Source organism: Staurois parvus, unplaced genomic scaffold, assembly GCF_062004578.1.
Source record: "Staurois parvus isolate SC_StPar_1 unplaced genomic scaffold, SC_StPar_1.0 ptg000018l, whole genome shotgun sequence".
Taxonomy (NCBI): domain Eukaryota; kingdom Metazoa; phylum Chordata; class Amphibia; order Anura; family Ranidae; genus Staurois; species Staurois parvus.
The window spans coordinates 21,950,508-21,964,688 of NW_028317814.1; the positions used below are offsets into that span (position 1 = coordinate 21,950,508).

Below are 14,181 nucleotides of genomic sequence, written 5' to 3' on the forward strand. Positions count from 1 at the left end.
TGATGTCTTGCCTTAGGCCTTGTTTTATACTCTGACTTCTGAAAAGCAATTCAGAGTGGATTGCTTTTTAGAGGGCAATTGACAGACATGTCAACTTCTAGATGCCAGTTTTAACCATCAAAAGCCTGCTACAACTACAAACATGCATTGCAGTAGAGCCTGCTGGTGAATGAGATACAGTATCTCACAGAAGTGAGTGCACCCCTCACATTTTTGTAAATATTTTATTCTCTTTTCATGTGACAACACTGAAGAAATGACACTTTGCTACCATGTAAAAGTAGTTAGTGTACAGCTTGTATAACTGTAAATTTGCTGTCTGCTCAAAATAACTCAACACAGCCATTAATGTCTAAACCACTGGCAACAAAAATGAGTACACCCCTAAGTGACAAGGTCCAAATTGTGCCCAATTAGCCAATTTCCCTTCTCGGTGTCATGTGACTCGTTAGTGTTACAAGGTCTCAGGAGTGAATAGGGAGCAGGTGTGTTAAATTTGGTGTAATCACTCACATACTGGACACTGGAAGTTCAACATGGCACATGGATCTGGAGAGAGGGGGGGGGGGGGGGGGGGGAGAAGGAATTGTTGCTCTACATAAAGATGGCCTAGGCTATAAGATTGACAAGACCCTGAAACTGAGCTGCAGCGCGGTGGCCAAGACCATACAGTGGTTTAACAGGACAGGTTCCACCCAGAACAGGCCTCGCCATGATCAACCAAAGAAGTTGTGTGCACAGCGTCATATCCAGAGGTTGTCTTTGGGAAGTAGATGAAATGATTGCTGCAGAGGTTAAATGGGGGGGTTGGAATCAGCCTGTCAGTGCTCAGACCATATACCACACACTGCATCAAATTGGTCTGCATGGCTGTCATCCCAGAAGGAAGCCTCTTCTAAAGATGACACATAAGAAAGACCGCAAACAGTTTGCAGAAGACAAGCAGTCTAAGGACATTGATTACTGGAACCATGTCCTGTGGTCTGATGAGACCAAGATCAACTGATTAGGTTGATGGTTTCAAGCATGTGCGGTGGCATCCAGGTGAGGAGTGCAAAGACAAGTGTGTCTTGCCCACAGTCAAGTGTGGTGGGAGTATCATGGTCTGGATGAGTACTGTCAGCTGGAGAGCTACAGTTCATTGAGGGAGCCATGAATGCCAACATGTACTGTGACATACTGAAGCAGAGCATAATCCCCTCCCTTTAGAGACTGGGCCGCAGGGCAGTATTCCAACATAACGACCCCAAACACACCTCCAAGACGACCACTGCCTTGCTAAAGAAGCTGAGGGTAAAGGTGATGGTCTGACCAAGCATGTCTCCAGACCTAAACCCTATTGAGCATCTGTGGGGCATCCTCAAATGGAAGGTGGAGGAGCGCAAGGTCTCTAACATCCACCAGCTCCGTGATGTCATGGAGGAGTAGGAGAGGACTGCAGTGGCAACCTGTGAAGCTCTAGTGAATTCCATGCCCAAGAGGGTTAAGGCAGTGTTGAAAAATAATGGTGGCCACACAAAATATTGACACTTTGGGCATGTTCACTTTTGTTGCCAATGGCTTAGACATTATGGCTGTGTCGAGTTATTTTGAGGGGACAGCAAGTTTACATGTTATACAAGCTGTACACTGACTACGTCACATTGTAGCAAAGTGTCATTTCTTCAGTGTTGTCACATGAAGATAAAATTTACTATATACAGTATCACAGAAGTACACCCCTCACATTTTTGTAAAGGCTTTTGCTGCAATATAAGTACCACCCCCTTCCTCGGCCACGTTATGTTAAGGTGGGAACCTGTGCAGTAATATCCCCATATAATTTTAGAGATTAGATAAGACATAAAATTGACTGCTATGGGCAAGTAGGTCTTTAAGATTTTACATAATTTTCACAAACAAAATCAGCAGCCTCACATTTGTTAAATCTGAACCACAGGCTACAATTTAAGAGCCGCGTGTATTCTTACTTTGATCCCTGGTTCACACCAGTACCACATGCCATTTACAAGTCACACCTGAAGTCAAAGTATTTCTATGGGCCAGTCTCAATCCATGCAATTTGAATGGCAAGATTCCAAAATTAGTTCAGGCAGTAACTCTCCCCCTACCAACTTGCATCGATTTCTGTTGAATGAAGTCACAGTGAAATCAGGAGGTACAAATTACAGTGATCTGCGGCTTTGAAATCACACTACTGCAAGTGAAGTAATGCAATTTTAAAGTCGCATTCAGTGTGAACCAGAGATGAATCTTTAGGTCATTTGTTTTTCTTCCAGATCTGTGTAATCCAGACATCTTTGGGTAGGAGCTCCCTGTAACAACCAGTCACTGTTGCTCTTGTGCCCATAGGTCTGCTCAGGCTGCTGCAGTGATGTCACTGCTACTTTGTAGCAGCCAAATTCCTGGGCAAACCCAGATATTGCCAAAAGAACTTAAAACCTTTCTGCCTGGAATTTAGCTTTACTAAAACCTACTGGGGCAAATTTTAGCAACATATGGCAATCATTCTCCACTCTTTATCAAGAATCCATGTACTTTCTGGCCACCTGAACACATTCAAGGTATGTAAAAGGTTTCTGCACACAACAAGGTCGGAAGCAAAACAGGCTTAAATCCATCAAAATTTTAAACAAAATGACAGCTTGTGTATTGGAGATGTTTTATTTGGAAATGTTCGATTCCCAGTAGTGGGTTCATCTTCACCATGTTAAGGTTTTGCTTTTAAAATATTCTGGTCACCAGTTGAACACGGACGGTAATCAATCTCTCTTTGTATTAAAACAAAAAAACTAGAACAAAAATATATATATATATTGAGACCTCACTCCAATGTCAGAACAGTACAGCAATCTCGAACCAAAGTACATCCAGGGAATTCTCAGCACTTACAAGGAAACCCCACACAAATATACAGCTATAGATTAAATATATATATATGCGCAGCAAAGGGAGGAGGGAGGTGGGGTAAGTTACAGGAGGAAAAGAAACAGCTGGCTCTGGTTTTTAAAGTATGAACAATGAAGATTTTTTATATTTATAAATAAAACATTGAATGGCAAGAGGGAAATTACAATTCTAGATCATATATTTTTACATGGAACTTTTGTTAGGAAACATCCAGAGAAGATGTGGGAAGAAAAATAAACACTGCACGCAGAATAGGGAGTCTTGTGATTTGTGGAAGTGATGCCGGCTTCCTTCCCACAACACTGGCATCAGGACTCCTTATTGCCCTGAAGTCCACCCAATGAATATAGCTAGAGGGTTACACACAACAGTCACTAACTTACAATTGCGCAGTTACAGGGGAGAGGAGGGAAGAGAATCTACTGAATCAGGGTGGGTGAAGGATGACTGTACACATGAGATAAAACCATTTTTTTTGTAAGTGACGATTTCTGGAACGCTGGGAAGAATTTCTTCTTTATTTTGTGGCGAGGATAAGGGCCACAATCAGACCGTACAGACCCAAGACTTCAGCAAAAATGAGGATCAGGATCATGCCTACGAATAGTCGGGGCTGTTGTGCTGTTCCCCGCACACCTGCATCTCCCACAATGCCAATGGCGAACCCAGCAGCAAGGCCACTCAATCCTACACTGAGGCCAGCACCTAGCTGTAAGAAGCTCCTAGACAAGGGTGGAAAAAAAAAAAAAAGTTAATATCAACTTAAAAAAGGACATCAGAAGATAAAGGCCTTCAGTAACATTCCAATAGAAACTTGTGCCATAAAGTACCACTTGTTAGCATTACAGAAAAAGGTCCTATACCAAGCACATTACTTTCCTGTAAATGTTACCCATATATTGCAACTTGAACACAACTGTGCAAAAGTAGTGCTATAATCTGTATGCAGTTCACAAGTTTAATTCCTGCTGCATTCGGGGGGGGGGGGGGGGGGGGGGGAGGAAGGAGGGGTGTCTCATTAAATGAGGAAGAGAACAAAGCTTGACAGTCTAAAACAGGCCAACCATGGATCAAAATTGGTCTGGTCCCTGCTGAACCAACCTGAATTTTGATCCATGTATGGGAAGGCTGACTAGATCCACTGATCAACTTGTGGATAACCAGCCTGTTAAAATTTACATGCAATCACTGCTAGTGGCTGCAGGTGCTGCCAGTAATCACTGTTCTGCTGACTGGGAATGTCCCCCCACCACCAGAAAATAGTACTGCAGGAGGCATTCCCCATTAATACTGACCATGATGGGGGCTGCCCTACCCACAAGAAAGGCAGGGAAAATCCCTAAAAAAAAAAAAAAAAAAATAATAAAAAAAATATAATGGCACCCCCGCATGTCTGCTGAAGTGCAGCATGTTTATCTGCAGGTCAGGAACACATGCAATTTGAGTGCATTCCCTGCCTGCAGAGCTGTGAATTTAGACTAAACTGTCCCCCCTATTGAAGACAAAAAATATTTACCTAGAGATACATTAAGTCTACATAAACGAGTGATGACAGCTGCTCAAACAATGATTTCATGTCTATCAGGTAGCTTCAGGCATTCCGGGTTACTGTTGACCAAGGCTTTTCTTAACTTGCATTCTCTCCTTAAAGTCAGCCATAACAGCCAAAATAAGGTAGGGATGCACCGATACCAAGTATTTTTATGAGTACTCGTGAACATGCCCTTATACTTTACAGTGTTATCTGCATCAATACAAAAAGTGTATGGAAGCACCAGGATGGTACTGGCCAAAGCAGTTTTGCAGGGATGACTGTACAGGCTAAGGAAAGGAGAGAAAGCCACGGGGGATTTCAAATTCTGTGCCTTTCTCCTCTCCCTCCTACAACTGAGAATCCAGAGCATCTGCCTCCATCCTCCGATGGCTGACACCAAGGTATACATCCCCCACATACCCTTCCTCTCCCACTCTGCTCAGCATGGGATCGGTGCAGGGAGGTTTCCTGCACCGCTCCTGCGTGAACTGATTTAACAGAGAAGCAGTGGAGAAACCACATGCAATTTGGACAGGAATACCCTTTCTGTTCTAAATCACAAAACATTTGAACGGAAATTGTACCGCAAAGAATAGCATGTATTGATGCAAATAGCAAAGTATCAGTACTTTTTAAATCTAAGAGTACCAATACTTTTGGTCAAGTACTCTCCAATACAAAGAAAAAAACCAAAAAAAAAACCCAAAAAAGAACAAACAAAAACTGGCGTCGGTGCATCCCTACTTTAGTAGTTAAAGCACAACTAAGCCCAGAGATTTAACGGTTTCCCAAACCAGTTACATTCAAGACATGTCAGTTGCATGTGCTCTCAATTGAACTGTCAAGCCATCAAAAAGCTGGTGTCATAACTAATCACATGTGCAGTATCATGGCAACTGTAGATCAAAAACAGGCCAAGATGGCTACTTCCTTGGCTATAAAGAACATTAGGTTTAGTTCCACTTTAAGGATTACAAATACCAAGTATTATGGGGTCATAAGTCATGGAATTAAAAACCCAAAAACCCTACAAACCAAGGTTTTAACTACTCTATTCAAAGCCATGGCAGGGAATGGGCACTTCCACTAAAAAAAAAAAAAAAAAAAAAAAAAATTAAAAAGGCAAAAAGGAGAGATGATTAGTGCTAGACATCTAAAGCTGCTAGTGTCTTCACTCATTTAGCATGTGCAAGCGCTACAGGTTGGGGAAACAACTCCCGTCCCATAAGAAGAGAAAAAAAAAAAAAAAAAGGCACACATATACCCATTTACTAGGGAAAGGTTTGAGCACCTTGTATAAACAGACAACCGTAAAGACTCACTTGTATAATGAGATGTCCAATGTGAGAGAGTTTGCAATAAGCACTGCCACTACCAGTCCATAGATAGCTATGATACCAGCCATGACCACAGGAATGATAGACTTCATGATCAGCTCAGGCCTCATGACAGACATCGCAGCGATGCCTGTGCCACTCTTCGCCGTTCCATAGGCTGCCCCCAACGCTGTGTAGAGATTAAAGGGAAAAAAGTCAGTATTTGCACAGAAAGGAAGACACCCACTACAATTCACTCATGACATGTGAAAGGACAATATGCAGAGAATGCTACAGTGCCATTTACAGCCTTTAAATCAATCTTTACTGTCATTGGAAATGAGCACAAATACAACTGTGCAAAGTGCATGCAACATAATGGAAGTTGCAAGATCTGTTTGTGTACAATAGATATCAATCCACTGCAAAAATGATCGCGTTATGCTACTATAAACATTTTCTACAAAACAAATAAAATTTCCATTTGGACAATGCTTCACCCAAAATTGCTTCGAACGTGTAGAAAGAACCATTGTTTAGTTTAGACCATCCTGATTTTCTATCACATCAGAAATGGACAAGAAAAACAAACACAAAAAAAACTGTACATGTGCTGCAAATGGTGCAAATTGCATAGTAGATTCAACTGACCATACACCATTTGTTTTTTTGCTGAGCCTCTGGGCTGAATGGAGGGGGGAAAGAGAAAAAAAATAAATAAATAAATAAATAAAAAAAAAGTGGGTAATTAACAGAATCCACCATCCATGCTATACAACAGACAAATCTCCCACTGTGGCTACTTTATTCTGTCAGCACCAGTGGTGGTCAGAATACCAGAAATGCAGCTGAATTGGCTTGTTTTACAGGTACTTCTATAGCGCTGTCAATTTATGCAGTGCCTTGCATATAAATTGTAAGTGCACATCAGTCCCTAACCCTCAAGGGTGTAAAATCTAAGGTCCCCAACTTTCATACATACAAATACTAGGGCCAATTAACCCTCACAGGCACAGGGAGAACATGCAAACTCCAGGCAGGTGTGGTGCCATAGTTGGGTTTCTAACCAATGACCCTAGTACTGCCAGGCAAAGTGCTAACCATTGTGCTGCTGCAGTAGCCACATTGGCTGACCGTTTTCCATCCAGTTGCTTAGATTTTTCCAACCCAAGAATGCCTGGCGGGAGATGGGTGATGGCCACTTGAAGTGAATTTCAGCTTGGCTATATTCTGGCTGGCTCTTAATGAACAGCTTAAGGCACAGGTATAGATACAGGCATTTGACAAAGTAAAATTGTACTGAGGAAAAAACCCTAAAGAGAATCTGAAACAGTGTGCTAAAGTTGGAATGATACATTTTAGGAGAAAAGTTTGGTGAGAAAAAAAAAAAAAAATTCACACATTACACCCAAAAACCTGTCTACGCAAACTACTGCTCTAAAACCTTTAAAAATAACTCCCAAACAAACATGATCCCTCCTACACCCCCCCCCCCCCACCTTTAACCTTAGGGTCCACTTTCATCAGCCCAGTACACTGTAGTGCATTATTGTGCAGTTTTAAAGGCAATCCATTCAGATGGGCCACTCAAGGCACCGCACAGCTATACATCATACACTAACACTTGATGCAAGTGGTCTCTAAAAAAAACAACAAACACCCACACACCTCAAAACGGAGCTTAAAATATGCCTCCATACAACCTAATGTTAATGGGCACAAAGGATAACAGTTGTCTATACAGGCAAGCTGTGTGCATGAACTAAGCAAGATAATGCAAGTTTCCCTGCTCAGCGTCAGAGCCTCACACTTGTCCATGTCACTACTAAAATAAGGATCAGCCAGGCAACTAGCATATCCAGGTAGTTAAAAAACAAACCACAGGCTGCATATATTTCTCATACAACCCCAATTCCATAAAAGCTGGGACACAAATCTAAAAAAGCAGAATACAATGGATTTGCAAATCTCAAACCCATATTTTAATAGAAAAAAAATTATATCAAAATGTTTAAAATGAGAACATACCATTAAGGAAAAAAAAAAAAATTAATTTTGAAATGGATGGCAACACATTAAAAAAAAAAAAAGTTGGGACAGGGCAACAAAAAGCTAGCAAAGTGGTACTAAAAAGGAAGAACAGTTTGCAATCAGGTTAATTGGCAACAGGTCAGTAACATGATTGGGGAAAAATAAATAAAAGCATCTTAAGAATGAGTATTTCAGAAGTAAAGATGGGTAAAGGCTCACCAATCTGAAAAGCTGTCAAAAAGTGAAATCCAGAGTTATGTGAACGTAAAAATTAAAAAAAAAAAAAAAAAAACTGTGAAAGGGGCAAGGCCAAAATGAAATATTGGATGTCAGTGATCTTCTGGCCCTCAGGCAGCAATGCATTAACAGGCACGATTTGCCTAGTCATCCAAAAATGCAAGGTAAAGTTCCATCATGGAAAAAAGAAGCCATCTCTGAATGGGATTTAGAAACTGTCTTCTCTGGGCCAAAGCCCATTGGAAAACTGTTCTGTGGTCATATAAATTTAAATTTTACATATGGCAACCATGGGCACTGCTGTCCTCTGCTGACAGCCAAAAATGTCCCTCTTTGCCCAGTTCAAAAGTCTGTATCTCTAATGCTACAGGGGTGCATATGGAATGTGAAGCTTGCACATCCAGAAAGGCACCATAATGACGACATTCAGGTTTTACAACAGCATGTGCTCAGGCAAAAAACTGGAACACCACCCCTCTCCCAAAACTTAACTGTAGAATGCATGAAGTTAAAAAAAACTTGAGCCTTAAAACCACTTTATGCTTTTTGGAACAGCCAGATTGAGATTTAAAGGTTTTAATTGCTTAAAAACAGACCTAATCATGGCTTGTGACGTAGAATACACATTTAACCTACTCACATGTGAATGAGCCCTAAGTGTACAGAAAGTTTAAAGATAAAAATGGCTTTGAGACAATTCACTTGTACCAGAACACCCAGAAAATCAAAGACGATCAAGTCCCAAGTGATATCCTAGCAGAATGGTAGATCATGTGTCACATTCCAGGAAGGAAAGAACCACGTGATTGCTTTAATCACCTATATGGTAAATTCCTGGGCTTGCGAGAAGCTACAAATCACAAGACATCTAGTAGGGATGACCTTACGGTTTAGAGTGGACAAAAAAAAAAAAGTCTGCACTGCTCCAACTATAGTAGACAGTCTTAATTGGCATGAATTTTTTTTTTTCACTCCATCCATCTTTAAGTCTGCTCCCATATATGCATTTAATGCGGAGTTCCACCTGAGGGAAAAAAATAAAAAAGTCAGCAGCTAGAAAAAAAAAAAAACTAGCTACTGACTTTTAAATACAGACTTACCTGTCCCTCAATCCAGCAATGTCCTCACCACCTCTGGTTTCACCGGCTGTCTTCACTGGCAACTTCAGTGTGGGCACCCGGCTGTGACAGCTTGCGGCTTCACATCCGGGTGACCACTGCACATGCACGAGAAGCGCTGCGCTTTGTGAATGGCCCGTAGTCTTCTGGGACCTGTCAGGTGTCCCAGAAGACTACGTAGAGGGACAACTTCCGCTTTCGATCGCCCAGGCCAGGGGTAGGCAACCTACGGTTCTAGCTGTTGTGGAACTACATTTCCCATGAGGCACTGCAACAAAACTGACAGTTACACCTATGACTTGCAGAGGCATGATGGAAATTTTAGCCCTGCAACAGCTGGCACAGCAGAAGTGGGTACCTATCAAATTTGGGTACCTGCCCCCCCCTTGAAGGTGCCAATCCTTAATGGGGAGTGGGAGATGTAGGCTTAAAGCAGAACTTCCCCTTTTGAGTTATAAAATCTAAATTATTCATGTACCTTAAAATTGCACTATTACACCAAAAGCATTTTATTAAAAGAAAAAAAATTGCCTTTTTTCAATAAAAAATTATCCACCCTGTCCTCAAGGCTCTGTTCTATCAGGAGGCGGATAGGGGACAGTAGAAGGGGAGGATCAAACTGCCTTACACAATGCAGAGGATTAACCCCTTAGGTTCCACAGTGAGTATATCAAGCATGCTTTACTGCATATACAGACTGATTCTACTGTTGTGGGTTTAGTCTCTAAAATGGAGGAAATTCCAATTAATGTCACAAATTAGCACAGTTTTTCAAATGCCAACTTTTCAAAGAAACAAAATCCACACCACAAATGAAGGCTTTATCCATTTACACTTGCAACCTCTTATAATAATTTTTAATTTTAAAGTGTTACTAAACCCACAACTGTAAAATCAGTCTGTATATGCAGTAAAGCATGCCTGATGTACTCCCTGTGGAGCCGAAGGGGTTAATAAGCTGCATGTGTAAAATGCTGTTTGATCCCGACTTCTGATCCTCCTCATTCCAGTGCCCCCTCTCATCTCCTGACACTCTGCACATGCTCAGTTTGGTGTGTATTGCTAGGCAGGTTTTTTTTCTTGGGAGTGCATGTGATTAGTAGAAGGACCATCAGCACTGTGCAGACAGGCCAGGGGTCCTACATCCTAGAGCAGATAGAAAACACAGAAGTCATAGGCGAATGAAAACACCTCCAAGCTTTAACCAGTTCTTAGCTGGAGACTGATAGAAGTCACTAAACTACTATATACTGCTTATGAGAAAAGGTATTGTGAATGCTCAAGAAACTGCAACAAACTTTGTTACACAATTTATGGGGGATGCTTTAAACTGGTTATAAAGCCTTACACATAACTGGCTTCCATTCAAGCTAGTGCGATTTTAGATGCAACTCGAGTTGCATCAACTACAGGACAATGGAAACCGCATTTGTTTCAATGGTTCCTGTTCACATCAATGCAACCAAGCACAGCACGATTTTGGAAAAAGTTTCCTGCACTACTTTGGCAAGATTCCAGTGTGATTTTGGCCCCGAAGGTCAAAATCTATTGTAGCAGTGTGAACCTAGCCTAATTTGTACCTGTTTTTCTGCAGCCATCTGTCCTGTACAGCCTTCTATACCACACAGATGAAAGTACTCAGCAGCAGAATGCAGGTGGCAGGAATCCGATGTCAAACTGCAGAGCTAGACCACAGAGCTGAGTGTAATCAGTTGACCCTGGGAAGAAGGGGTCGCTTACCTCCAGGAGAAAGGGATGGTGGGATTGTTAGTGGGGCATTTTTAGCCTAGGAGGCCCTTTCACACAGTTGATCCAATCAGGGAGGACTGCATCCTCCAGCATCTGGGTGTAAAAAACAGACAGCGGAGCCAGTTTACTCTCAGCCACCCTAAGACCAGAATGGGGTCTGCCTGTCTGCATAAACAGAGTGGACATTGACTAGTCATCCACCCACTCCAATCAGCCGGGATCAGCTCACAGATCCCCTTGGTGAGCGAAGCAGAAGGCAACTGTGTGAAAGGGCCCCTTAGGGGTTCTAAAGTCTAAATGCATTCTTTACATTAGGTTTAGAAAGCCTACAATAAAGGGTAGATGAGGAGCCAATTTAAATCTGTGCCGATGTGCAAGTGCCAGGCAGTACTATAACCTCTTCCCGCCCGGCCTATGGCCAAATGGCAGCCAGCAAAAACCCTCACCTTTCTGGGTGGACGTCATATGGCGTCCTTTCAGGCATGCGCAGTTTGCACGCCTGCAAAGCTGCGCGATCTGTCACCGGCCGTGTACCTTGGACACGGCCGATGACAGATCTGAGTACCGGCCCCATGTCCGATACCATGTGACCAATCACAGCAGGTCACATGACAGTTGTATACAATGGATGACTTCATTCATGCTATCCATTGTATACTAGTGTGTCTAGCTGTGAATGGTCACAGCGATCACATGCACAAGCTGGGCAAATCACAGCCCGGCTGTGTCATGAGATTAGCCGTGGTCAAATCACAGCTAAGCGCAAAAGGGAAAAAAAACACCCTGAATGAGCTGACGTCATTCAGGTAAATGCTTGCTTATAGCAAAGTAATTCTTTGCTATAAGCAAACTGTGTAAAAAAAAAAAAAAAAATAATAATATTGATCACTTCCCCAAAGTAGTACCATGTTACTATGGTAACATGGTACTACTTTGGTCATAGAGAAATATGGAAAAAAAAAAAAAAAAAACACCACACACACTTGAAAAAAACTCGCCATGCCTCTTATGAAGTACGTCGGACTGTCTACTCTGCAAAAGGGTAATTTGGAGGATCTGTACAATTCTGACATTCTTGGACCTCAAGAAATTAGATTGGCTGTGAGTACTTCAGGATTGATCAATATTCAGATCTATACCATAGTTTGTGAACTCTATAACTTTCCTACAAACTAAAAAATACATCCTAATTTGGGTTATTTTCACCAAAGACATGTAGCAGAATACATCTTGGCCTAAATTTATGAAGAACAATTTGCAAACTTTTATAAACAGAAAAAAAAAAAAGTTTCTTCAAAATTTTTGGTATTTTTTTGTTAATTTAGCAAAAAATAAAAACCCCAGTGTTGATTAAATACCACCAAAAGAAAGCCCTAGTTGTGTGAAGAAAACAACATTTTAGTTTGGGTACAGTGTTGTATGACCGTGCAATTGTTATTCAAAGTGTGAGCGCTGAAACCTGAAAATTGACCTGGGCAGGAAGGGGGTAGAAGTGCCGGTATGGAAGAGGATAACATACCCACAAAACTGCAAACAGATTTGAAAGCTCACCACTGAAAATCACAGCACAAATACTGCAGTGCAAACAGACTTATCCCCAAATAGGCAAAGTGCATCTCAACTACTACTCTGAAAATAGATGAGTGATCAAGAATTAGTCCATCTTTGTGATCAGGTTTCATCAATATTAAGTTAGTGTCCAATATAACTACATTCCCCAACACCCAACTTGCCCGAATTGCAAGGTGCTTCCCCCCCCGTAGCGTCTGAATTTAGCACAGCTGCATGTGGCCCCACCTGCACAGCCATGTTATCCATTCACAGGTATCTGAAAGGAAGACTACCAGTCCCATTTGCCACCATGACGGAGGGACTTCTGGAGAGTCAACATCACTGCACCCGTAGTTCATGGTTTACTTCCTTTAGCCCAATAACTGAAGCTCTGTACCTTCACATGAACCTGGAGTTGTGATGCAAACAATACAGAAGCCTGTGCATTGTCCCCGTATAGTTAAAGGTTTTAGTGCATTTAAAGAGATACCTGAAAGGCAGGCCATACATTTTTCAAAGAAATTGAACAGAAAAAAAAAAAAATTATCCAATTCAACCATTGGTACATTCAATGTGGGTGAGAGTCCTCCCACTGTGCCTTTGTGTTCTGATGGTGGGAAGCCTTCCACTATGGAGTACAACGACCAGAGCTGCCGACTATAGCCAGGAAATCAGGAAAAAAAACACAAACAGGCTGCCCGTGGGTCCCTGCCAAATTTCAATCCATGTGTGGCCCCACCTTATGACGAAGCTATAACAAATCTTAGAGAAAAAAAAACAAAACTGTCATAATTAAAATTAGGACTTGACAATGCATGGAAAGCAGTGTAGAAATTGATGGTGTTCACTGGGTCATGGAGACCTGACCGCCACATAGAAAGCCTCAGATACTGTAATGCACAATATAGTATTATCCTTAAACTTGGTCACGGGGAAAAACAAAAAAATAAAAAACTACAAAAAAATAAAAAAAAAAAAAAAACACACCACACTAAGAAAACCCTGTAGATGAAAGTTTAAAGCAAAACTTCACACTGTCCATTTTATTTCTTAAGCTGCTAGCATTAGTAAATAGATAGGAAATTATATTTTTGTGCATTAAACTTATTTTTTTACATTTCTTTAGTTGGGCAAATGTCCTACATCCCAAGAGTCTTCAGGAAGGGGGTTTCACAGCCAAGCACATCCTCCTGCATGCCTGCGGTAAGGGCAGATGGATTCCAGGAAGTAAATGCTACAAGAAGTCACATGCCCTTATTCAAGATGGCCATGTCTAGAAATGCTAGAAGACGTTTTCCAAAGGGATTGTCCATCAAAATAAAGCATGGAGACATGGATGTATGAAGGAGTTCCCTTTAAAATTTAAAAAAATTAAATAGCAATTTTGGTTTATGGTGCTCAGACGCAGTATAGTTCTGCTTTTAAAGACATTCACCTTAGTAAATGCTCATAATCTCTTAATTTTTTTTTAGCCTGGAAAGCACTGCACTCACAACCTGCAGCTCGAAGGTACAAAGCAGGGCTCCTGTAGACTGTCCGTGTAAGTGGTCTGCTTTTACCTCGTACGGGCAGGCAGTTCCACAATGACAGGAAGAATCTGTGAACTACCTAAAGCACTCGACAGCTCCCTGGTAGTTCACTGAGAACTACAACCCATCAGCTGCAATGGCTGTCAGTACTTGCGGTTCATTCATTCACAGCACTCTGGCCCCAAAATTTAAATAGCAGCTGAATA

The 14,181-nt window shown here is 41.6% G+C and overlaps 1 protein-coding gene across 1 annotated transcript in view; it reads right to left on the reverse strand.

The window, feature by feature from the left end:
- Positions 1-2,645: 2,645 nt before the first annotated feature.
- The window catches only part of ATP6V0C (ATPase H+ transporting V0 subunit c), a 32,823-nt gene continuing 21,287 nt past the window's right edge, over positions 2,646-14,181 (reverse strand). Inside the window, exons 2-3 of the mRNA XM_089682978.1 lie at positions 5,767-5,950; positions 2,646-3,632 (exon numbers count right to left, since the gene is read on the reverse strand). Coding sequence (XP_089539104.1) covers positions 3,428-3,632; positions 5,767-5,950 — 389 coding nt within the window. The 3' untranslated portion in view covers positions 2,646-3,427. The remainder of the gene's footprint in view (positions 3,633-5,766; positions 5,951-14,181) is intronic.